Consider the following 27,391-nt stretch of genomic DNA (forward strand, 5'->3'; position numbering starts at 1 on the left):
AGTACTGGCTTTGTCTAAACAATTGTACGTGAAAGTACTTTGTTTGTCTCCACAATTGTACGTGAAAGTACTGGGTTCGTCTAATCACTTGTAAGTGAAAGTCCTGAGTTGTCTCCACAATCATACATGAAAGTACTGGGTTTGTCTGAACAATTGTACGGAAAACTATAGATTGATTAATTGTATGAAAAATAAACATATAAACCATTATAAAGTTGATGAGTTCTATCCTAACTATGATCAATCAAAAATACTGACCAAATTGAAGTGCTTTGAATATGACCTCGAATTCGATATGGATAATTGACAGAATATGAGCAAACACCAATGGAATTGCAGAAAAAAGAACTCACTACTACAAGATGGGAAGTAGGCTTTCGGATTGTTCTCATTCTCGTGGTTCCATGCCCAGTTTGTACTGGGACGACAGAAATACTTGTCTAGTGGAGGTTCAGCAAAGTCATAGCCATCTTTACAAGCAATTCTACACTCGATCTCGTCTTCTCCAGTTTCATTGCATTCCATGTAGCCGTGTTTTGGCGCTTTCACCTTGATACAACCTGTTAAAATATGCATAAATGAGAAATGTGACAATTGGAGTTATTACTTGATCTTGTGAAATGCACACACAGTCATTATATTTGTGTGGCATTTCATTATGAAATGTAATTTGTAAGATAACCACTCATCAACACAGTGAAATTATAAGATCATTTCAAAAATCTACCATTTTTGAAGTATAGTATGCGCCTAGAAAGTGAAGGACTTGAAATTTGCTCAAACTTTCCTAAAGGAATCTTTCAATAGTTATCTTTCAGATTTACAGATATTTGAGATTCAAAATGGCTGCCATGACTGTGTTAACTCTAGGGAGAAAAATAAATGTTCCATTTAAAACAAAAACTAAAACGGTGAAAGTTTTTCTTCCTCCAAGAGCTTGAGAATGAGCCTCACAAGTGATAGATTAGAAAATAATTGGAAAAGTTTGAGAATGCAAGTATCTGTCACCGAGGTGCATTCTACCATAAGGCAGTATCTAGCTTGCGTCCACATTCCATGACTATGCAGTAATTAACGAGGAGATTTAATAATTTTACATAATTTCGATTTTACGTAAGAGTCAAACATTACAGGTTCGCTATGTTACACTAAATCTAATAAAATAACAGATATGGAATACCTCAGCATCGAAAGACTTACTAACCTGGACATTCTTCTGTGTTGCAGGGTTCTGTCACATTACTTTCTCCTTGGCAATCTAAACCACCATTTAGTGGCGGTGGGTCATCACATGTCCTTGTTTTGAAGTAAGTGCCACCATCACACGATGCAGTACACTCTGACCAATCACTCCACACAGACCAACTACCATTGACTGACATTAGACAACAATAATGTTTATTCTAAAGTTTGCATTTCGTAACCTTACTTTCTGTAAGTTGACCTTTTGCGACTTAAAATAATTGTAAGATGAAGCGAAGCAGTATTTTCTATATGATTGCAATTTGTAAAAGGGAAAAAAATCGACATTTCCTGTTAAGTTTAAACAGATTCATGTTGTCCTATGTTGTTACACATCCACGTCGGTAAGTTACAATAGAGCTCTAGCGTATGCATATATACAAGAATTTGAATAGGCTCTGAAAAAAATGAAATCCAGAAAAAGAAAGAAAGAAAGAAAGAAAATAAAATATCTAACTTGCCTATCTTGATATCACAAAATTCCCCTTTGAAGTCATCATTGCAATCACATGTGTACGTTGTATTCACAATGACACATGTGGCACCATTCTGACACAAGTTGTCTTCACAAAAATCAATGCGTTCACTGCAAGTTACACCCTGGTATTCCTCCAGGCATGCGCAATGGAAGGTGTTCAGGTCATCACTACAAGAACCACCATTTTGACAGGGATCACTCGAGCATTCGTCATTATCTAAAAAGCAAATCATGTTATAAAGATTACTGGGAAACATTGCGGATAACGATGATTAAGTAATAATTATCGTAAAATGGGGGGGGGGGCAAAGTAAAATCAGGTCTTTGCGTTTAAAAAGCGAAAAGCTTTATCAGGAAAGAGGAGCAAGGATTGTATGTACAAACCTAGTCATCTTAGTTGTGTATAGAATCTACAAACCTAAAAATGTGTCCCTTGCGTGTAATACCATCTTCAAAATTACTTTAAGATAAAGAATTATTTATACCATAAAACAAACGGCACTGTATGGCAGGAAAGACAAATAACTCATACAATGCCGAGGGGAAGGTAGGCCATTGGTCAGTATTGGTGAACTCTCTCGGGAATTTTCTATTTAATAAACTTGTCATTCATACCAAACACGTCTTTGTGGTTATTATTACATTTGCACATCAAGTGTATTAAGCAAGGTCGTATTACCCCTATGCATACCGAACAAGTCATTGACAATGACATAGTCCCCACTTGTAATAGGAGTATTAGTCTTGATGGGGCAGGGAAATGTGGTCATTAAGAAGTATCACTGGAGTGTATATGTTGAGATCTATGGGCACATAGGTCTATGTCGTTGTTCCCAATATGAAACACATGAGGCATGTCTAAGCTATGGTTCTAAATCGGGCTGTATTGGCCAGCCAAGAAATACATATGCGCATAATAATGAGGTACAAGATGTGACATCTTAAGGTCTAATATCTTATCAGAATTGGAGGGTATAGAACTTGTGGTTACTGCGTTATGCATATATATGTATAATCAAGGTTAAAGGTCATAAGGTCACGTGATATTTTGAAAAAAATAGTGACAACATCACTGTTCGCTCCCATACAGTTATCAAAACAAGTCAACAATTGTATGAAACATGGACATACATATACAGACAGACTGACATACACAGATTGGCACAGAGTGGTGACATTGACCCTAAGCGTGCCTTGGCCCATGGAGAGTGATAAAGATATAACAAACGGCTGAATGTAATGATAAAATAGTTAAGTATAGGCCTACAGGCACCGAGGGTGAATATGTTACAGCAATTTGATTAGTTTCTTTTCCTTTTCTACTTCTGTAATAATCTTTAAGACAATCAATCTGCAAGGCAGTTTATGTATTGACAAATATGTTATCTTTTACAAGCAAACAGTAAACTGTTCTTGATTTTTCATTACAATATTTGACATAGACAGAAATACATAACATGTAACCAATGTTTACACTTTGCCCATACACCAGATACATGGAGAAATTTCAACATACAATCATCAACTCAGAAATCCTACAGGGAAAGTAAACATTGTTTCTTTCAGAACAGCTGGTGCATTCACATCTGGAACAACTTACAAACTTAACCAATTACACAAGGATGATGACACAAGAGATAAAGTTAAACTGTGGTGAACTTGACTATTCCTTTCAAATCCTTACCTAACTTGACATCTTAAACTAAAATACACTGCATGGTGGGGTGGACCATTTGATAAGGGACGGTGTCTTGAAGATCGATGAGGTACATTATCTTTTTATCCGATCCATTGTAAATTCTTTTTTCCCCACTCTCCCACCTTTTCTTTTTGTCAAACCTTCTCTGGCTGAATTTTTTATTGGCATTTGTTTGGAATTTTTTCAAAATCTGCCAGGATTTTTTTACCGCATTTCAACACCAAATACAGTTTACCATATCAAATGCTTACGAAATCACATTAAAAAAATCTTAAAAATACAAAATGAAAGATATCCCAGTAAAACTGACAGTTTCGCAAAGTTGCCCCAAAAATTCAAAATTTCGGATTTCAACTTAATTTCAAATATCTTATTAACAAAAACTATTAGAACCGGTTTACTAAATATCAAAGCAATCAGACCGGTAAATTTTGAGAAACAAATTTTTTGACCAAAAATGAGAAAAATTGCCCCCCAAAATACAAAATTGCAGATTTCATCCTAATTTTAAATATATCTAATTAACATAAACCCTAGGAACCTGTACACTAGATATCAAAGCTACCAGACCAGAAGTTATAGGAGAAAAAATTTTTGACCAAAAAAGGCAAAAATTGCCCCCAAAATAAAAAAAAACTTGCCAGTTTCAACATACCTTCAATACATTATATTGAGATTAATCTTAGATACCTGTATACCAAATATCACAGCTATCAAATCAGTAGTTTTTGGATAATTTTTTTTTATCAAAAATTAGGAAAATTGCCCCAAAATTACAAATATGACAATATCATTACAATTTGTACAAGCATGACTAAGGTCATCCTGAGAAACAGGAATATTAAGTTTCATAGCAATCAGACGAGCGATTTCAGAGAACAAGAGTTTTTGACTAAAAAACGAAAAAATACCCTAAAAATACAAACATGCAAATTTCATCCCAGGTTTTGCACACATAATTTAGAATACCTAAAGAAATCTGCATACCAATTTTCAACCAAATCTGACCAATGCTAACTGAGTTTTAGCCTTTTGCAGGATTTTTCCTTTTTCCCTCATTTGCATATTTTTGACACTGACATGTTCATTTGAACAAATTCACATCTCCACCCCTAGGTGCACCTGTACACCAAAAAACTAAGACAGTAGGTGCTACGGTTTAGGAGTTTTTGATGTGGACGGACATACACATACATACATACATACATACATACATACATACATACATACATACATACATACATACATACATACATACATACATACATACAGACGACATTTTTCCACCTTATACGAATACCTCCAATTTGCATATATACATATGCATATATGAGAGCTAAAAAATTCTATTGCTAATTAATCCCTATGCCAAAAATCAGACCTTTAGCTCTATTCGTTTGCCCAGAATTAGATATGTGCATAATTAATGAGGTAAAGCGTGTGTTGTCATAAGGTCTCCCACCTTACTAAATATAAAGGACATAGCACTTGTGGTTACGTATTTATCGACATAAACGTATATTTCAGGTCAAAGGTCATCGAGGTCACATGACATTTGGTCAAAAAATTTCTATCCTATAGTTATCCCTATATACCAAAAATCAGACATCCAGCTCTATGGGCTTGCTCAGAATTAGATATATGCATAATTAATGAGGTACAGTATGAAGCATCATAAGGTCTCCCATCATACCATATATGAAGGGTGTACCACTTGTGGTTACTGAGTTATGGACAAATATGTATATTTGAAGTCAAAGGTCACTGAGGTCACGTGACATTTTGTCAAAAAAATAGTATTGCTAAGTTATCCCTATATACCAAAAATCAGACCTCTAGCTCTATTGGCTCGCTCAAAATTAGATATGCGCATAATTAATGAGGTACAATATGTGGCGTCATAAGCTGTCCCATCATACCATACATGAAGGGTGTAGCACTTGTGGTTACTGAGTTATGGACAAATATGTATATTTGAGGTCAAAGGTCACCGAGGTCACATGACATTTTGAAAAAAATATAGTATTGCTAAGTTATCCCTATATACCAAAAATCAGACCTCTAGCTCTATTGGCTCGCCCAAAATTAGATATGCGCATAATTAATGAGGTACAATATGTGGCGTCATAAGCTGTCCCATCATACCATATATGAAGGGTGTAGCACTTGTGGTTACTGAGTTATGGACAAATATATATATTTGAGGTCAAAGGTCACCAAGGTCACTTGACATTTTGTCAAAATATCTGAGATATCTGCGTGAACGGATGGACTCACGGATGGACTCATGGACGGACATGACCCAATCTATAAGCCCCTGGACTTCATCCATGGGGACTAAAAACTGTCACTGCATCCTTTTTGCAATATGAATACGATGAGAAACTATATTTTTATTTTTCTTGGCCTTATACATGGGAGTCTATGGACTGCCTTATACATGGGAGTCTATGGACTGCCTTATACATGGGAGTCTATGGAGACTGCCTTATGCATGGGAGTCTATGGAGGTGAAAACTAAAAAGTCCTCTAACACGGCCAAATTTGATCGCATTGTGAAACAAATCGACGTGCATCTGTATGGGGTAGGGTACTATCCTTGTGCAAAGTTTGAAAGAAATTGACCTGGGCATGTCTGAGATATCTGCGTGAACGGACGGACGGACGCACGCACGACGCACGCACGGACATGACCAAACCTATAAGTCCCCCGGACGGTGTCCGTGGGGACTAACAAACCACTGCAGTGGTTTAGATATGCTGGCCTATGATCTGAAGGTGCTAATAACTTTCAGTCACGTGATGTAAGGTCAAAAGTTGCGTTTTTCACAAAATTGTAAGGTGAGTTAACGTTCTCAATATGCAAAACATATTTACGCTGAATATTCAGAATAATTTATACCTATTGTAGTATTTCCATTCTTATCATATTACTAATGATTTTACATGAAATTGATAGACAGCTACAATAATGATAAATTATATATCAAAAGAAAGCTCTCTTCAAGACCAATTGATTGCATTTTGTTTGATGAAAATCGGTTCAGTACATGCAGAGATATGTCCTGTTGAATTTGAAAAAACTTCTTCCTATTTAGAAATTATGCCATGGTAGACACCTGTAGTTATCATAACAACCAGGTGACCCCATTTTGAACATTGTTTGAGGAAACTAGAATTGCAATTTCTTGTGCTTTTTGCAATAACTCAAGCATTTCTTATTGAAAATTGATGAAATTTTTTGTGGATATTGCTGATGAAATGTTCAATGGTTTTTAATTTTTATAAATGAAAAAGGTTATTTAGAATGCTGTTTACAAGGTAAACAAACAATACCTGTAAAAAATCAAATGATACCTGTGACATTGATCACTATATGCATTATGTATTGTGAACATCAACAGAAATATGATAATCATATTCCATCATATTTACTTTGCATATATGAAAAAAGTTATTTAGATTTATGTTTACAAGGTAAACAAATAAACAACAATACCTGTAAACAATCAAATGATACCTGTGACATTTTAGAACTTGATTTAAATTTACAAAATAATTTTTTAAGATTTTTTTTAATTTGAACTTTGAAATATTTTTTAAAGTTTTTTGTGTGATTACAACTTTTATTAAATGATTATGAAATATGTCTGATTAATGTAGATTTTAAGTTAAACAATTACAAAGAACTTTTCCAAAAAGTCAAAAAAACTTCGTTCTCAACCCTTTGTCAATGCCGTAAAACAGCAACACGCATTTATAGAATGAACAACTGCATTAAACTGGATGCAAAGTTAAGCTGCCCCGGAAATAACATAGACCCTCGAACATGTCGAAGTCAGCGGTCCGAAATACAAACCAGTATAAAAACCAACTTTTCCAAAGTCCGGGACACCATCAATGAGGAAAGAACAAATTAATAATCTATGGCCTTGTTCTTCAGAGAGAACCAAAATAGTCCCCTTCTCGGGAACTAAAGATCGAAACTAAAATTTCAGTATAGTATCGGCAAAGTGTGGTGCACGTGCGTATGCCTACACTGCAGTGCAGTGCTGGCTTGACAACTTCTCAGTGTCTATCGAAAAATATCACCCGGAAATCAAACTACTTCGAACAAGATAACGTTTGAAAGGGTAAAGTATAGAAATATATATCTCTAGATCCTTGCGTTTGATAAGAAATCAGACAAATCTAGCTGCAAAATCGTGAACGTCGGAACTCCGCTTAGGGACCGTCTCAGATTGTCGCAGAAGTTCAAAAAGCGAAATTTATTCGTTTAGGGGGGAGGGGGTTTGACCTCCATTCGATTAGTGAACTTCACTTTCGCACTGTTATTTTGTGATCACAAGTTTTCGTGTGTTTATTTTAAATTAAAGAAAAACTGCACACTCGTGCCAACAAATTTGTAACTGTTTCCCTCTCGTTTGTGCCCCAAACACAATTTACCGAATAGGAACATTGGATCCTAAACATTTCATTCATCAAATTATACAAAGACAAAAAGTATCATTTCCTTAAAAATGTGCTATTTATAAGCGTCTGCTCTAACCACTAGATGTCTTTATTCTCACTTGTTATGCACCTGGTCATAGTCGTTTTTAATATGATTAAACATGCCTGGGCCCCCTTGTCAAAGTTTTTGCTTATTTACCGCCCCTACCAAGTACAAATTGCGTGATCACAAAGACAAAGAACAGCACAAGAGATGCAAAAAGGGAAAGTAAAATAAAATGAAACTTTTATGCGGTAAAATGCCCTGTTAGTACTCAAATCTTGTAATGTGGCAAGGGGAATACGTCTTTAGTAGCTATAGCAAAATGCAACATTGTACTCTCAGGCAGACATGAACATTTCGCACTTTTGAAGTTTCGTTTAGGGGGAGGGGGGAGGGGGTTTTGATCTAAACGAAGAAATTTCGTTTCTTGAACTTCTGCGACAATCTGAGACGGTCCCTTAGACCTCCTGACACAGAACGTGCGGCGAAGCGCCGATTACTTGTATGTGTATGTGTATGTAAAGTTGGGGTGAAACCATACTCGCTAAAAAGGCCTTAAGCATCATTTTTCGCATCGTCAGAGTCGTAATATTGCAGAATTACAATTAATATTTATTATAAAATTAATTTTGGGGCCGAACGTTTAAGGAAATCAAGATTTTCTTTCAAAAAAACACAAACGAAACACAAAGTTTGATCACAGATTGACTTTTTCTCCGCCGATTTTAACGTTTGCCCCCTCAAATGAAGCCCATGATCTCTACTTTTGTACCAACCCTAAAAAATAGTGATGTGATCAGAATAAGTCATGCGGAGAGCCTATCAAAGAGGTATATGTTCGATCTCCTTCGCGGGACATTTGAGGTCACGGCACAACGCTCATAATGGACGCCAAAATCGCCGGTACGCGTTGTAGCCGTGCTGCTTTGCAATTTATCTTAGTACAAAAGTGAAAATTTTCAAAATGAAGTTAAAATAATAATCTTCAACACTACAGTTCATCTTCTGTGATTATTTGTTCTATTTAAGAATTAACACGAAAGTAGACCTGCATCGAACGCGTACGTTCAACACAGATGTCACGTGACCTAAAATCCCTAATATTAGGCCAAAAAAAAAAAAAAAAAAAAATATGTGCTGTTCCGATGACCCGACCTACCCCAATTTTATCCCCCCGACCCTAGACTTTTTAGAGCTTCGTAAACCCGGAAGTAAAATAATGATATGAAAAAACGTGAAACGCATGAAACCAATTTTAGTTCGATTTTGATACTTTTTGAACTACGTACTTCAATAAAATGCTGTTGAAACAATACCACGCATAAATTTCCGTTTGCTGATTTTGCATATGAAAGCCTATCAGCCAGTTGAGAGTTACGTTCACAAAAGTTCATTGCCCTAGCCCGATAAGGTTTCTGTGTCACATCATCTCTGTACGATTGAGAAAAGGAGACAAACTGAAGTTTTGTGCATCATATGAATGTCCATAACACTCTGAAAATAATTCTGATAGCAAAATTGACACGAAAAATTGGACTTTACTGTCACAGAAACGTGTTCAGTGCAGACTGCACAAGCATTGAAGCAAGCTGTGGTGTCAATGGGCCCAGTTTTTGAATTCAGTGAACAGACACTGACTCATTTTTCGGGGCAAATAAACCCTAAAATTAACTGTCGGTGACAACCAACCTTTCTGTTTGTTATTTTCCCCATTCTAAAATGACTGAAAAAAAGCAACTGGAGCAAATCTGACATCGAGAAAAACTCGACTCCGCATTCAATTCAAAACAAGGGATCTGACCCTCTAAGTTGTTCGTTTTAGCTCTACTGAGTCTGCGCACAAGACTACAAGACCAGCTTGGTCACGAGAAAAATACAGCTCATTGGTTTGCAAAGGGCAATGTTGATCCGTACAGTAGTGAGGGATGATATACGCACAGTAAAAACGTGACAAACAAGAACATTTTTTTTCAGAAGCTACAAAACATTCTTTATAACTACAATAGATGTTTTTCTTCCTTTGTGTAGTACAGACAGCTCAGTGAAAAAATGAAAAAAATCCCTTGAAGGTACAGTGGGAATGGTTGGCTGTTGTTAATTTTGATGTTTGAATGTACATTAAGCCCTATGAAAGCAGACTTACAGAATATGTGCAAACAAACATACAGAATATTTAAGAATGAGGGAATATGCTACAATTTTTAGGGATATTAAAGCTTATGAATATTAATGAGCCGTCCGCCACTCTTGGAAGCCCAATACATTCACACAGTGATACCCAAATTTGTTGACTTTTGAAAGCCAGCAGCTTGAGCCAGCAGCTTGAATTGTGTAAGCAAGTGATTTATGGCTTGAAGTATGTATATCACAAGTGACATCACTGCAACATTAAAACTTACATATAAGATGTCATTAAATGTTTCAGTTAAATCCCCCTAAAAATTTTAAAATTCCCCTCAAAAATACAGTAGAGGGGGACCAATCCTCCCTGGTATAGTATCCTAGATGAAACACTGCATGATGACAGTAAATATTGTGTTGTGTCAGTTCTTACAAGTCAGACTTACCTGTGGATAAACAGTTCACTTTCCTGTCAAAGAATTGTAATTCAGCCATATCAATTTCCTCGGCAGTCTAATAAACCACACACTTCAATTCTACTGATGGATATTTTATTTTAATATATTGGTATTCAATTTGAGTGCGTTTCATGAGGAAATTGTTCACTGGTAGTTTGTTTGAACGCATACAAAATGCACATTGAGAAATAAAAAAAATTGAAAAAAAAATTCCCTACCTACCTACCCTATTTTTGAAACCATGTAATCGGAACAGCGCAATTTTTTTGGCCTATATGTAATAGTTTTTGGGTTTTGTGACTAAATAACAGTACACATATCTTTCATCGTGTTGTTGACTGTGGCAGTATTACCTTCAGTGTCTGTCACATCATGGCCGAGTGTACTTACAAGTTGATTGGAACTTAGATTTCACAATCTTACCGTCACATAAGGATGGCGACTCCAGAATGATGCCATTTCCAAAGACGTTGTCGATAAAACTTGACCAGGAGAGCAGATTGCCAAGATGCAGATGTGTACAACTTGTAGCTACGGTAGCCAGGGTGACGTTACTGATGACGGTGCTCCACATATTCAAAGAACTCACTTTAATCTGATTGTTTGCTGAAACAGTGATGAAATTGCCAAATAGTACAGTATTCATTACAAGATACGCTATGCAAGTTCACATACTTAAAACATATATCGGAAGAACATTATCAAAATATCCTATTTTAATGTATCTGAGATGTTTATCTTCAAGTTGATAAAACAATATGACGAATGAAATATGTTTACAATCACTTGGAACGTACCGCTGTTCTCAGACTTTATAACCAGCATTCCAATGTTAGGTAGACTGGTGCCTGCCATCATATTTACTGCAGAATCTCCAAGCTGACCATCTAGGCTAATTTTCAGCTCTCCGGTTAAGCCAAACCAAGTCACTGTACGGTGGTGCCATCTTTTGTCTGGCGGAACCAGCGTTGATACAAAACCATCCCTTGAAATAAATTAGTAAATGTATTTGCTAATGTATTCACCAGGTGCGGACTTTGATAATTTATTCATTTATCGACTCCTGAGAAATTAGGGCTGACCTGAGTAGAAAACTTCATTTATTATACACACAATAGACTTAGGCCTATCTCGGTAATATACTTCTTTTTTCGGACACTACAAGGATCCTAAATGTGATCACATTTTTGTGTCCGACAAGAAACTTTGAAATATCTTTATCAGTTTAAAGGACCGGCAGTGTATCAGTTAATCGTTGACTTTATTGGTAGTATGTCTGAGATAACTTTTTTTATGTGGAAATGGCTCTGCTTTAGCTCAGTTTTTATTTACATTTTCCATAAATGATTTGCCTCCAAGTCCATGGACTGTTCATTGTAAATGCCAGTAAAATAAATAAATAAATAAATAAATAAATCAATAAATAAATAAATAAATTAATTAATTAATTAATTAATTAATTAATTAACTAATTAATAGATAAATAAATAAACTTTACATGTTATTCTTTTAGTTCATTTGTGTGATAATAAATGTAGATCTCATGATCAGTTCAATCATATTATTTGTCACGTGTTTCTCACTTGAACCCTGTAATCCAGCTTTTCTAACACTTCGTTTGGCTTTTAATTATTCCGATATTTTAGCCTGGCCTATACTCCTAGACCAACTTAGGACAGTCACAATAATTGAGCAGTATCTTATTCTTCGCATCAGCGCGATGGCTATTAAATAGAGGTAAGTAAAAGGTCGCTGATACGTTGCAAATGTGACAATAACTTACCCATTTACGGCAGCAACAATACTATTTTCGGTAACTTACCCATTTATAGCAACGACAATGCCACTTTCGGTAACTGCCATCAGAAATGAAGAGGTTCCATTCGATTGATATTCTAATTGTAAGTTGAATGCCCCACCAGACGTTCGCATCCAGAATGCAAGTGTGAATGACGTGATTGGCTGTAAACTTGTAACTTCAGCTGTCACATGATCAGTCAATGTAGAATTGACAAATTTGAAGTCATAATCAGCCGCTATAACTATAAACAAATGAGATAAAGACATTCTCAACTCCCAAGTATCTGAAATCTGAAATCTTGACTCCCGTCAACAGCGCTAAAAACCATAATGTCGTTGTCATACGGCACTTTGGATCCAGAAAAATAGCTACAGTGAAAAACTAATCATCTGCAAACATTTTGAAGTCCAAAAATTAGATGAGTTTGGCAAATTTTTCATCGATATTCAACAATTGTTCATCCAAGTTCTAAATTTCCTTGGACATCACACCACCGTTACATCACATCACAATTTATTGGAAGTTCACACTGAAATATATCGTTCAGATAATCTGTGAACAAGAGAAGCGGATTTCCCCTGATATCATAATACAGTTTATTCACTTTGACGACATTGTGTCATGCATAACAGGGGATTTTGGCATACATCGCTTGATATATTATCGTTTAGATGACAGTTGATAGTGTATCTGGTGTTTACGTATTTATCACAAAAACATGGACTGACTAATGACATTGACACAGTGTTCGTTGAAACAATTTTACTTACATCACTTCATATTGGAAGTCTTACCTTCTTCACAGTGTCTTCCAGCATACCCAGGTGGACATTCGCATGAATATTCATCGATACCATCCATACACGTCGCGTCATTTACACAGGGTGTACTCCAGCATTCATCTATGTTTACGTCACATGTCTTGCCACTTTAAAGACGGTAGAGTAAAAGTATAAAGTTAAAATAAAACGTTTCATTGCTAATACAGCTTCAGCTCACTATCAGAAAGGCCAAGTTCCATTTTGTTATATATGTTGATGTAAAATTAAGAAATTCATTTTACATCAAATGATTTTAACTAATTATTAAGATCATGGATGTATTCTCTTTCATTTTTCTTCGATTCACGTGGTCATTTAATCCAATAAAGCTTTAAACATTAAGAGTCAAAGGAATTCCATATTTTTGTTCATTTAAAATTCGAAATATTCGTAATGTTGAATGCTGTGTCCGATAGTTTGGAAATGGCTGATATGAAACAGTATCTAACATTACATTAGGGATAGTTACCTATACCCGGCTACACATAAGCAAGTGAAATCATTGGTTCCGTCCATACATGATGCTCCATTTTCACATGGATTTGGTGTACACTCATCTACGTTGATACGGCAGTGTGTACCCTTGAATCCTAGAGAATTATGGCATAGATATATCGTATTATGTGTGCTTTGAGGATTGGCCTTCATGCGGAGCAAATGAACCAGACAAAATAATAATGGACACATTACTGGTACCAAATTTTATTTATTTTTATTTTTTTATTAAACCTTGTTTAACGAGGGTAGCCTGGAAAGCTTCAGTAAAGATGCTTATCGTCCCCAGGGCCCTCAGATGAACATGCAAACTGATACAAGGCAGAACAGCATGAAACATGACAAACATTTAAAAAAGTGGCCAGGAGTGAACCTGCACACAAGAGAAAATAAATGCACAATCACGCTAGACGACAAAAACAATTTGACAAGAAAACTAAAACTCACAAACACAAAAATTATTCCCACACCAATAATCGAAAAAATAGCATAAACCACAACAACAATGACAGAAAGCACAACAACGTTGTCAGGAACTACAACGTGATAGTGAATTGGTTCAGTAACATAATAGTGACATTTTCAATGATTCATTTAAGTCTGACATTAGACATGTTATATTTTAATTGCTGTTCTTGTTGATTTGTTTGCTTTGTTTTTTTGTCTGTGTGTGTCTACACTTGATTTTAGTTTTGTAAATACTTTTTGTTTGGTGCTGGCTTGTTCAATGATTTTTTTAACCGTTTTGATTTGAGCTTTTGAGGAACCTGTAAATGGACTTGATCCCGTAGGATTTCCAAATAAATAAATAAATAAATAAATCCGAATTAGTTTTGCCATGTTAAGATGTTTTATCTAGCTATTGCTATCTCTCAATGCGTTTTTCTTAAGATGTTCGATTATATTGTACCTGGTGAGCATGCGCAGGAATATCCGTTCACGAGATCTTCACAAGTAGCTCCGTTCTGGCATGGCAGGGATTCACACTCATTGACGTTGATGTGGCAGTACTGGCCGACATATCCTGCCACGCAGCGACAGTTGTAATGGTTAATCTGAAATTACAAAACATGATCATTGAAATATTTCTTTCAACAAGCATTGATTAATTCACAAGCACGGCGTGGGTCAGTTACAAAAATCACAGTTCGATAACCAAAATAACACAAGACGTAAAACTATTTGGGAATTATGTCACTAAAGACAGCACGAAGAGACATATGCAATTTCAGTCTGCCATAAAATTGTTTCCCCTTTACAAATGAAGCCAACACAGACATAAAACACCCTTGGAAGATGACGGTATACTGTCATTTTAGTATTTTTTTAAATTTTAAACGGCTACCACTTACAGACAAGTTGATTGGTATAATTTGAAAAAAATACAAATCTGTGGGAAATTATGATCGAACCATAATATTGTCTTCTTTGCCATAATGCGCTCTTTCGGCAGGTCTCACCAGTCAAGGTTTTAATCGCCAAATTATGTTTTGAGTGGGACCTGATAGTCTTGTAAATAAAATACTGAACTGAAAATGAATAGTTCCTGGAGACATATATAAAAATACGCTTTGCAAAGTAAAACATAGGGCCAAAGTCCCTGAAGCTACTATAGACATGGATACAAAATTAAGTATTTCCTGACTGTATGAAATTATCTCACTAAGGTCATCCTAGGGACTTGTAAACTAAATATTAAAGCTGTCTGACCAGCGGTTTTGAAAAAACAAGCGACTCAACAGTTGACAGAGCTCTGCTGTGTTATGTAGAGAATAACCTTTTGTGACACATGTATTGATGAAGAAGGTGGATATCTTTGATAGCTCATTTCAGGATGGCCTGACCAAAAATGGAAAAAAAATCCGTAAAAATACAGATTTGCATATTTCATCACAATTTTAACAAATCTAAGTTGGGTTATCCTTAGGGACCTGTATACCAAATAACAAAGCTGTCTGACCAGTGGTTATGAAGAAGAAGATTTTTACCAAAACGCCTTTTTTGGGCACTAATTTGCAATTTTTCAACAATATCAAAAAATTAATAAAAATAGTTTCTCAAAATCATATTTTATCCACACAACAAATATCAAATCAGTAAGTACTGCAGTTCTCAAGATATTTGAGTGGACGGACGCCTCACAAACGGACATACATACATACATACATACATACATACATACATACATACATACATACATACATACATACATACATACATACATACATACATACATACATACATACATACATACATACATACATACATACATACATACATACAGACATACATACATACATACATACAGACTGACGCCGGACGCCGGACGAATACCCATCCCAATAGCTTCTATAGACTATAGTCTATAGAAGCTTAAAATACGCCGGCGGCTTACTGCAGAAATGGAATTTTAACAGAAAAAATATAGGGACACAATAGCTGTTATGGTCATGTTTTGAAGGGTACCGCAAAATCACGATTTTCCAAGCCAAATGCATTTTCGTCAAATCTGTCTTCTTGTAAGTCATGTGCTGAGCTCATTTTTTAACATAACCTCACTTGTTTGGTATCATTAGAAAGGGAATTTATTCCTCTCTAAGATGACATATTGCAATATGCAATATCTTCTACAGTTTTTGTCAAATATAACCAAAAACTTACCCCTTACCCCAAGTTTAACATTACAAATTACAGAAAATCTCAAATTCTACCAATTTTTTAGCTAGGCATAATAAAAAATGCAATGCTTTGTCTGAAATCTGTTTTATTTGATACAGGGACATGTCAGAAATATGAAATAGACTTTTAACAGAAAAATATTGGGAATCTACAGCTGTAACAGTCATATTTTGAAGGGTACCGCAAAATCATAGTGTTGCAGATTTGCATGCATTTTTGTTAAAACTGTCTTCTTATAAGTTATCTGCTGAGCTTGTTTTTGAATATAACCTGGCTTGTTAGGTATCATTAGAAAGATAATTTACTAATCTTTAGAATGACATATTGTAACATGCAATATCTTCTATAGTTTTCATGATATATAACCAAAACTTACCCCATACCCCAAAGTTTACATTGAAAATTGCAGTCATAGCTAAAACCAAATTCTACCATTTTTTTAGCTTGACACAAAAAATCTGGCCGTTTTTGCAATTAAATCTATTTTATTTGGTACAGGGACATGTCAGAATTATGAAATAGACTTTTAACAGAAAAAGTATTGAGAATCTACATCTGTAACAGTCATATTTTGAAGGGTACCGCAAAATCATAGTGTTGCAGATTTGCATGCATTTTTGTTAAAACTGTCTTCCTATAAGTTATCTGCTGAGCTTTTTTTTGAATATAATGTGGCTTGTTAGGTATCACTAGAAAGATAATTTACTAATCTTTAGAATGACATATTATAACATGCAATATCTTCTATAGTTTTTTTATGATATATAACCAAAACTTACCCCATACCCCAAAGTTTACATTGAAAATTGCAGTCATAGCTAAAACCAAATTCTACCATTTTTTTAGCTTGACACAAAAATCTGGCCCTTTTGCTATTAAATCTATTTTATTTGTTACAGGGACATGTCAGAATTATGAAATAGACTTTTAACAGCAAAAATATTGAGAATCTACATCTGTAACAGTCATATTTTGAAGGGTACCGCAAAATCATAGTGTAGCAGATTTGCATGCATTTTTGTTACAACTGTCTTCTTATAAGTTATCTGCTGAGCTTGTTTTTGAATATAACCTGGCTTGTTAGGTATCATTACAAAGATAATTTACTAATCTTTAGAATGACATATTATAACATGCAATATCTTCTATAGTTTTAATGATATATAACCAAAACTTACCCCATACCCCAAAGTTTACATTGAAAATTGCAGTCATAGCTAAAACCAAATTCTACCATTTTTTTAGCTTGACACAAAAAATCTGGCCGTTTTTGCTATTAAATCTATTTTATTTGGTACAGGGACATGTCAGAATTATGAAATAGACTTTTAACAGAAAAAATATTGAGAATCTACATCTGTAACAGTCATATTTTGAAGGGTACCGCAAAATCATAGTGTAGCAGATTTGCATACATTTTTGTTAAAACTGTCGTCTTATAAGTTATCTGCTGAGCTTGTTTTTGAATATAATCTGGCTTGTTAGGTATCATTAGAAAGATAATTTACTAATCTTTAGCATGACATATTGTAACATGCAATATCTTCTCTTGTTTTTATGATATATAACCAAAACTTACCCCATACCCAAAGTTTACATTGAAAATTGCAGTCATAGCTAAAACCAAATTCTACCATTTTTTTACCTAGACATATAAAATCTGGCCGTTTTTGCTATTAAATCTATTTTATTTGGTACAGGAACATGTAAGAAATATGAAATAGACTTTAAACAGAAAGAATATTGGGATTCTATGGCTGTAACAGGCATATTCTGTTGAGTACTGCAAAATCACAGCAGTGCAGACTCATATGTGTTTTGTTAACTTTGTCCCATTGTAGGTCATCTGCTGCGCTTATTTTATCACATAACCATGTTTATTTGGTACCATTGAAAAGCTAATTTACTACGTTTTAAAATGACATATTGTTATATGCCATATCTTATATAGTTTTCATGGCATATGACGAAAACTTACCCCATACCACAAAGTTTATATCGAAAATTACTTTCGTAGCTATCGTCAAATTCTACCAATTTTCTAGCTAGACATAACAAATAAGGCAATGCTTTATATGAAATCTTTTTATTTGGTATGGGGGAATGTCAGAAATATGAAATAGACTTTTAACAGAAAATATATTGGGACTCTACAACTGTAACAGTCATATTTTGAAGGGTCTCGCAAAATCACCGTATTGCCAACTCGCTTGCTTTTTTGTTAAATCTGTCTTCTTAAAAGTCATCTGCTGAGCTTGATTGTTGACATAACCTGGCTTGTTAGGTATCAATAGCAAGGTAATTTACTAGTTTTTAAAATGGCATATTGTAATATGCAATGTCTTGTTTAGGTTTCATGAAATAGGACCAAAGCTTACCCCATACCCCAAGGTTTACACAGCAAATTACTGCAAATCTGAAACTCTACCATTTTTTACAATTTATTAACTTTATATACCAAAGGCAATGCTTGTATGCAATGTATGAAATATGTATTTTTGTTAATAAAGTATGTTAAAAATATGAAATTAACTTTTAACAGGAACATAATATGATTTGTAGCCTTTTGGATCATATTTGGAAGGGTACCCAGGTATCAGGGCAAATTTGCCGAAACACATACATTTGCAATATATGGGTTCCCCCTCCAAAAATGATCCAAATGGCTACTAAATTGTATCATCTTCCCGTTAAAAGTTAATTTTAAACTTGTGACATACTTTTGTAACAAATAAATCAGATTTTAAACAAGAATTGCCTTTTGTATTATGTGCAGCAAAAAATGGTAGAATTTAGATAAGCTGTATTTGCGATCTGAACTTTTTGGGTATGGGGTAAAGTTTGACCATATTCCAGGAAAACTATGAATGACATTGTATATTACAATATGTCATCTTAAAGAAGAATGAATTTCCCTACTAATGATACCTCACAAGCCAGGTTGTGTCACAAAATAAGTTCAGCAGATGACTGACAAGAAGAAGAATTTAACAAAAAAGGTGCCAGTTTGCGGTACTGTGATTTTGCATTTCCCTTCAAAATATGGCTGTTACAACTATACAGTCCAAATATTTTTTCTGTTAAAAGTCTATTTCATATTTCTGACATGACCCAGTACCATATACTACAGATTTAATACCGAAACAGAGCTATTTTTATCATGTCTAGCTAAAAATTCACGGAATTTGATCATGTTATCTATGACAATACTTTCAATATAAACCTTGGGGTATGGGGTACGTTTTGGTCATATTCCATGAAAACTATACAAGATATTGCCTGTTACAATATGTCATTGTAAAGACTATTTAATTACCTTTTCAATGATACTAAACAAACCCGGTTATAATCAATAACAAGCTCATTAGACGACTTATAAGATGACAGATTTAACAAAAACGCATGCGAATCAGGAATACTGAGATTTTGCTGTACCCTTCAAAATACAGCTGTTACAGCTATAGAATCCCAATATTTTTTCTGTTAAAAGTTCATTTCATATTTCTGATATGGCCAAGTACAAAATAAAACAGATTTCATACAAAAAATTGCCTAATTTTTTATGTCTGCGTAAAAAATTGCTTGAATTTGGTTTTAGCTATGACAGAAATTTTCAATGTAAACTTTGGGGTAAGGGGTAGGTTTTGGTTATATATCATGAAAACTATAGAAGATATTGCATGTTACAATATATCATTCTAAAGATTAGTAAATTATCTTTCTAATGATACCTAACAAGCCAGGTTATATTCAAAAACAAGCTCAGCAGATAACTTATAGGAAGACAGTTTTAACAAAAATGCATGCAAATCTGCAACACTATGATTTTGCGGTACCCTTCAAAATATGATGTTACAGATGTAGATTCTCAATATTTTTTCTGTTAAAAGTCTATTTCATATTTCTGACATGTCCCTGTAACAAATAAAATAGATTTAATAGCAAAAACGGCCAGATTTTTTGTGTCAAGCTAAAAAAATGGTAGAATTTGGTTTTAGCTATGACTGCAATTTTCAATGTAAACTTTGGGGTATGGGGTAAGTTTTGGTTATATATCATGAAAACTAGAGAAGATATTGCATGTTACAATATGTCATTCTAAAGATTAGTAAATTATCTTTCTAATGATACCTAACAAGCCAGGTTATATTCAAAAACAAGCTCAGCAGATAACTAATAGGAAGACAGTTTTAACAAAAATGCATGCAAATCTGCAACACTATGATTTTGCGGTACCCTTCAAAATATGACTGTTACAGCTGTAGATTCCCAATATTTTTTCTGTTAAAAGTCTATTTCATATTTCTGACATGTCCCTGTATCAAATAAAACAGATTTCAGACAAAGCATTGCATTTTTTATTATGCCTAGCTAAAAAATTGGTAGAATTTGAGATTTTCTGTAATTTGTAATGTTAAATTTTGGGGTAAGGGGTAAGTTTTGGTTATATTTGACAAAAACTGTAGAAGATATTGCATAGTGCAATATGTCATCTTAGAGAGGAATAAATTCCCGTTCTAATGATACCAAACAAGTGAGATTATGTTAAAAATGAGCTCAGCACATGACTAACAAGATTACAGATTTGACGAAAATGCATTTGGCTTGGAAAATCGTGATTTTGCGGTACCCTTCAAAACATGACCATAACAGCTATTGTGTCCCTATATTTTTTCTGTTAAAATTCCATTTCGTATTCTAGGGATCCCAAGGGTTCTGAAAAATACAGGTTTGTTATCCTGTGGGGGGGTGCACGTAGACCCCCTCTAGCTCACGGACTATAACACATCCGTCTAAATCATGGATGTGAAGATAATGTTTTGTCCAGTATTGAATCTCAGGGTCTCACACAGTGAATCATTAGATTTGAGCTGTGTAATTCCTAGAGGTACCGTTTAATACAGATAATGCCCTGTGATCGCATGATACAATGCTCACACACTTCTGTATACAAACCTGTCGTGATAGAGTTGACTTTTCAGACCTAAGATCTCAGATATAACACAGATTAGTTATATTCAATCTATACAAGTCATGAACTGCCATGAAATGTGAAATATGTGATATAAAGACCATATCAAATTTTACCTTAGGACTTCACGGTTAAATCATGGATCCTCCATAAAAGGGACCGTGGTCGAAATTTGTAAGTTCCAGATTGACGGATGGAAATTATCATTTGTTTGATTTCAAATCTACACAATGCCTTTCTCTATCACAACATGTTTCATTTTTGATGTTACGTCACCAATTCTTGCGCATGATAGTTTGAGAGTTCCGATATTTTAATTTTCAATGTGAAGTATGTCAAGTATCTGAGATCTGAGTCTGAGAATCTGAAGTCAACTCTATACCCCAGTGTCGTCTTTGTTGATGTTGATTTGTGTAACAGAGTTGTGCCTGACGCTACACATTATCTGTTACAGTGTACAAGATAAAGCACAGCTAAACAATGTGAATCCGAAACAGAATGAGGAATAAACGTTCAAAAGGTTCACCAAGAATAAAAATAAATAAAATAAATAAACAAATAAACAGATAAACACGAAGAAAGAAATTAGAAACAGACAATGGAAGAGTAAAGTAACCTACCAGGTCAACACATGTAGCACCATTTTGACAATTATTATTGATGCAATCGTCGACATCAATTTCACAATCCAAACCTTGGAATCCAGACAAACAGCTACAAGTGTAGTCAGTTGCTGAGTTGAGACATTGTCCGTTATTCTTGCATGGATTCGGTGAGCAATAGTCTACAGATTGAATTTGGCAAAATTTGCCTCTATACAGATACGGACACTGACAAGTATACCCGTTGACGCCATCACTGCAGGTAGCACCGTTCTTACATTTATGCCCGATACAATCGTCTATATCTACTTCACAGTTATCACCCTGGAATCCTACTTTGCAAAGACAGATGTAGGAAGACGAGATATCATAGCAGTATCCATTATTCTGACATGGCAAAGACGAACAGGCAGAGAAAGGTTCGTCACAGTTTTTACCGGTCCAGCCACTCTCACAGTCACATGTATAATCAGCAACACCATCGGTACAACTGTATGCATTGCTACATGGATTACTAGCACACTCGTTGGTATTTATCTGACAAACAGGACCAGCGAATCCAGATGCACATGAACATAGATAGCTCCCAATTTGACTCTGACAAACACCTCCATTCTGACATGGTCCGCTGCTACAGAAGTCGATGGGAGTCTCACAGTGGATACCGGTATAATATTCCGCGCATGTACAGATGTAACTGTTGATCCCATCGTGACACGTTCCACCATTGAAACATGACCTTAAAACGGTTGAAACCAATGTTAAGCGTGACAGTTGATAAACAGTTGATAATGTGATATCGTATTGTCATTTTGACCACTCTCAATTAAATTGTTTACTGTTACTTCGTTCGAAAGAATACAAAAATGATCTTTGCAAAAAAAACCCCCACAAACTCGCACCATTCTGAGAAAACAGCTGGTCTTTTGTAAAATTACCAAGAAGCAGAATGATTGACACACACTTACGTTTGACTGCAGTCATCTATGTCCACTTCACATTTTCTACCTTCAAAACCGGTGACACATTCACAGATATATTCGTTGACACCATCAACGCAGTATCCTCCGTTCAAACATGGTTGCGATAAACATTCATTGGTGTTGATCCCACAATCTAATCCTAATTTTCATAACGAAAAATGGGTACATTTTAGTTTACTTCAATCTAGTTTTCTCTTCCTGAAATATTTAATATCTATTGAAAATATTACAAAGGGACCATCGATAATTAAAGCTGACACACGACAAGGACTTTCGTATTGTTTCCTAACTTTGTTCTTGTCCAAGTGTCGAACAATGAAGAATAGGCGCAGACAAGACAATATGCATTCGTGGATGTAAATACGTGTTCAAAGTCGGATCTGGATAAGCATGACATATATAAGTATATCAAGCAAAAGGCAAAGTGGAACGAAAGAGAGAATCAAGAAAAAGAGGAAAAACTATTTACTTTGATGCCTTGATACTTAGGAGCAGTATGTGTGCGTGTAAGTAAAATCATCATATTCACGTTGCCGAATTTTCGATTTCGCATGAGAACTTTCGTTTTGAGGGGGCAGGGAGAGGGGTCTCAACTGCAACGAAGGAACTATGTTTGTCGTGTGTCAGCTTCAATCATCGACGGCCCTTATAACGCCGGTAAATTTCTCTCTTTCGTATTGCCCCATCAGCATAACGGCTGTGAAGTATGTGTGCAATATTGATACTCGTAATCTAGTGCATGAGAGTTTAGATGTCAAGACTGTCACCTATCTGTTGAACTATTTATCACAAGTGTTACTCACTTAGGGAGTATCGCTTGACACTTTGAAAGAAAAAAGATGTTTGCCTGTGTACAAGAACAACAAAAGCAAAGTGACTTCGGTGAAGGTATATTACTGGCAACTTGACTCAGTGACTGACCTTTAAAGCCAGCTGGACAATTACAAGAAAAACTGCCATTGGTCAAAGCAGTACAAGTGGCGTTATTTGCACACGGTAGCTGATCACATGGATTGATCATCTCCTGACAGTGTTCACCAGTAAATCCTTCTTTACAACGGCATGTGTAGCCATTGATATGATCAATACAAGTAGAGCCGTCTTCACATGGATTCGATGAGCACTCGTCCGTATCTTCTCCGCAAATTGAACCTATGACGTCATTAATAGTAATAAACCTGTCAGGGCCCCTTCGAAAAAGACATGCCTTTATGAAACCACTCTCTGCAGAGAGATGAAGACTAATGATCGTTGTGACTAAAATACATCATTCTAATAAAGTCAAATGACTTTCTGTATAGCCGCTAGACTATTACCAATCGCTCGGAAGATTGATAAGAGAATAAGCTGTTTACTTTTCAAAGCTCTTTCGCTGACAACACTTCTTTCGTTCACTCTCTGTGCTGAAGTAACCCTTTATCGACTTATAAAATTTTCGGCAAAGTCTTACATACCTTGAAATCCCGGAGGACAAATACACTCATAGGTTGCAATGCCATCCACACAGGTAGCGCCATTGGAACACGGACTGGATGCACAATCGTCAAAGTCTATCTCACAATATTGACCTACAAAGCCGTTAACACAAGTACAGGCTATTCCTACTGGTAAGATGGTAAAAGTGGCGCCATTTTCACAGGGATTGTCCATCTCTGTAAAGTCACTTCCACATCTGCTACCCGTCTTACCCAATGGACACAAACACGACACTGTGTTACCTAAATCCACGCATGTTGCATTGTTAAAACACGGTGTTGTTGCGCACAAGTCAATTTTGCCCTCGCAGGTATTTCCGGTGTAACCAGGTGTACAGTCACAGGTGTAGGAATTAATACCATCCTCACAAAACACCTTGATTTTTGCAAGGATTATTTCTGCAATCGTCAATATTTATTTGACAATGAGTGCCAGTGAATCCAGGAACACAGATACACCAGTATCCGTTGCTTTGATGGCAAGATGCACCGTTAACACAGGGACTAGACTGACACAAATCTACTTCATGTTCACAATTGTCACCGTAAAAATCAGCAAGGCATTGGCAGAGGTAACCGTCGACTTCATCTTGGCAAATAGCACCGTTGTGACAGGGTGACGAATCACACTCGTTGATATCAACACTGCAATCGTCACCTTCATACAAATTGAGAAATAAAAATAGATATGTCAGAAGACCAAGAAGTCTAAAGCATTCTTGTTAGAAGTCCATTTACTTATGAAGTGAAATGGAATTTCTCTAATTATGACACCAATAAAAACGTCAAAGTACCATCTTGATGGCACAGAGGAAGAAAAAAACACGTCCACTCACTGAGACTCAGTAAAGTAAAGATATAAATGTTATTCTTCGATCAATCATTATTTGCGAAGAACTTAGAGAAAATGCAAGGATCATGATTCATGTAATATTTTTGCCAACAACAAGTTTATAGAAAGCAGTGAAGATATTGGAGTTTGAATAATGACGTAATACAACAAAAAGGAAGCAGAATTTTACCAATTGGCCATTTTATTACTTACCAGCGAATCCTGGTTTGCAATCACAGCTAAAGTTTGCCACTCCGTCATTACACGTACCGTTGTTGAGACATGGTGTTGATTGACAATCATCTATGTTGATTTCACAGTTGATGCCGTAAAACCCTTCTTCACAGAGACAGTGGTAGCTGTCAATTAAATCCTGACAAGCACCTTTATTCTGACATGGAGCACTTTGACATTCATTTACCTCTGTCAAGTAACAAGACACACACACAGTTGATAAAATGTAAATACAAATCATGTCGCGGATGTTTGACGTGATAAAAAATTACAATAATAGACGACAGCGGACACTTTCCTTTAGTCCACCATTTTCATTATACATACTCATAAAAAGTTTAACATAAAACGCGACGATAATATACAAAACTGAGAAATTACCAAAACAGTCTTGGATTGATGTACTGCCCTCAGCGATGGTTGTATTGGATCCACCACAGAGAATACACTGTCGTCGACCAGTGCTTGGTTGATAATATCTTCTCGGACAGGGAAAACAAGGTTTTAGTCCATCATTTGAATAAGTACCTGCTTGACAGGGCTCTGTGTCCAGATAAAATAAACATAAATTAGTTCTAAAACCGTTATGATAAGACACTGAGTTGCTCATATACAGAATGCTGAAGAAATATGATGTAATCTTGAGACTCTCATATATGAGACAAAAAACATAACGCGCTCATTGGCTAAGTGACTACCCTCTACGTAAATGAATGAATGAATGAATGGAGGGATGGATGGATGGATGGATGAATGGGTGGATGAATGAATGAATGGGCGAATAAATAAACAAAGCAATACTGACGACAACCAACCAACCAAATAAGCAATAATTCAATCAATAAAGACACCAATGACCTAAACTTCTTGTTGTGACCTGGACTTCTTGTCAATGACAATGAAAAATCTTAGATGAGTTTAAAAGTTGTAGTAATGTCAGTACTTTGGAAATATTTCAGTCCGGGATCCACAGATATCGAGAAAGTGATCTTACCGCGACACTCTATTGAAGCGTTTTTCCCTTGACCATTTGTGGAAGTACCCTCTGGACAAGCTTTACATGTCGTTTGTCCTGCAATGTTTTGGTTAAAACCGATCGGACAACTCTGGCACGTCTCAACTCCAGTGTGTGAATATGACCCAGGTTGACATTGGGCTAAAACAACGAAACAAATGTATAGAATGTTCATCATATAAACTTTGGTCAAATTTTAGGTCCTTGTAACAATGATTCATATGTATATATATTCCGTATTGACATAGTTGTGTCAATTATCAATAAGTATGCAATATCGCGAGAGAAAATTAGCGAAGTATTTTAAAACAGAATTTGCTTGAATCGGAATAGTTGCATTTATCACCTCTACGTTGAACACATACTTATATACGAGTAAGGTGTGAGTTCTAATCCCTTTTAATTCTTACTTCGTTCCATATACTGGCAGAATAATGTTAAATTTCTGCCAAAGTTTAATATATGTCTCTACACCAGATATACGAAAATAGACAAACAAATCAATTTGACCAAGATTCACTGCAAATCTTCTGTCATATTCAAAGAAATATAGTTTACGAAAGGCTACCAAGTTGTCTTACGTAAACAGTCTGTTCCATTTACAGTTCCTTCCGTCAGAGTAGATGTACCGGCCGGGCATCTTACGCACTCAGACTTGGCTTGCTGCTCTTGATAGTAACCCTTCTCACAAAATACACATTCTTTAGTTTCATTCACAAACGTGTCCCTGTTGTGCAAGCGACTGAAGATGTTAAAAACGAACAAACAAAACATAAATTACTTTACAGCATGAAACACACTTATCGAAAGTTGCATTTGAAAACTATGGAAAAAGTCGTTGACATCAAGCTAGAGAGAGAGAGAGAGAGAGAGAGAGAGAGAGAGAGAGAGAGAGAGAGAGAGAGAGAGAGAGAGAGAGAGAGTGAGAGAGAGAGAGAGAAAATGTACTTACAGGACGAATTTGATCTAAAACTGCTACCGAGTTCTTA

General features: G+C 35.5%; 1 protein-coding gene across 1 annotated transcript in view; it reads right to left on the minus strand.

Moving 5' to 3' along the window:
• LOC139130692 (fibropellin-1-like) overlaps positions 1 to 27,144 on the minus strand; it is a 32,302-nt gene extending 5,158 nt beyond the window's left edge. Inside the window, exons 1-17 of the mRNA XM_070696442.1 lie at positions 26,984 to 27,144; positions 26,382 to 26,543; positions 25,769 to 25,930; positions 25,367 to 25,576; positions 24,301 to 24,979; positions 23,768 to 23,998; positions 22,832 to 22,985; positions 21,882 to 22,602; positions 14,521 to 14,665; positions 13,585 to 13,705; positions 13,089 to 13,222; positions 12,316 to 12,535; positions 11,291 to 11,478; positions 10,917 to 11,099; positions 1,704 to 1,937; positions 1,205 to 1,375; positions 354 to 560 (exon numbers count right to left, since the gene is read on the minus strand). Of these exons, the coding sequence (XP_070552543.1) occupies positions 354 to 560; positions 1,205 to 1,375; positions 1,704 to 1,937; positions 10,917 to 11,099; positions 11,291 to 11,478; positions 12,316 to 12,535; positions 13,089 to 13,222; positions 13,585 to 13,705; positions 14,521 to 14,665; positions 21,882 to 22,602; positions 22,832 to 22,985; positions 23,768 to 23,998; positions 24,301 to 24,496 (2,905 nt within the window). The 5' untranslated portion in view covers positions 24,497 to 24,979; positions 25,367 to 25,576; positions 25,769 to 25,930; positions 26,382 to 26,543; positions 26,984 to 27,144. The remainder of the gene's footprint in view (positions 1 to 353; positions 561 to 1,204; positions 1,376 to 1,703; positions 1,938 to 10,916; positions 11,100 to 11,290; positions 11,479 to 12,315; positions 12,536 to 13,088; positions 13,223 to 13,584; positions 13,706 to 14,520; positions 14,666 to 21,881; positions 22,603 to 22,831; positions 22,986 to 23,767; positions 23,999 to 24,300; positions 24,980 to 25,366; positions 25,577 to 25,768; positions 25,931 to 26,381; positions 26,544 to 26,983) is intronic.
• Between the last annotated feature and the right edge of the window lie 247 nt (positions 27,145 to 27,391).

The sequence above is a fragment of the Ptychodera flava genome, chromosome 4 (genome assembly GCF_041260155.1).
Source record: "Ptychodera flava strain L36383 chromosome 4, AS_Pfla_20210202, whole genome shotgun sequence".
Lineage (NCBI taxonomy): Eukaryota > Metazoa > Hemichordata > Enteropneusta > Ptychoderidae > Ptychodera > Ptychodera flava.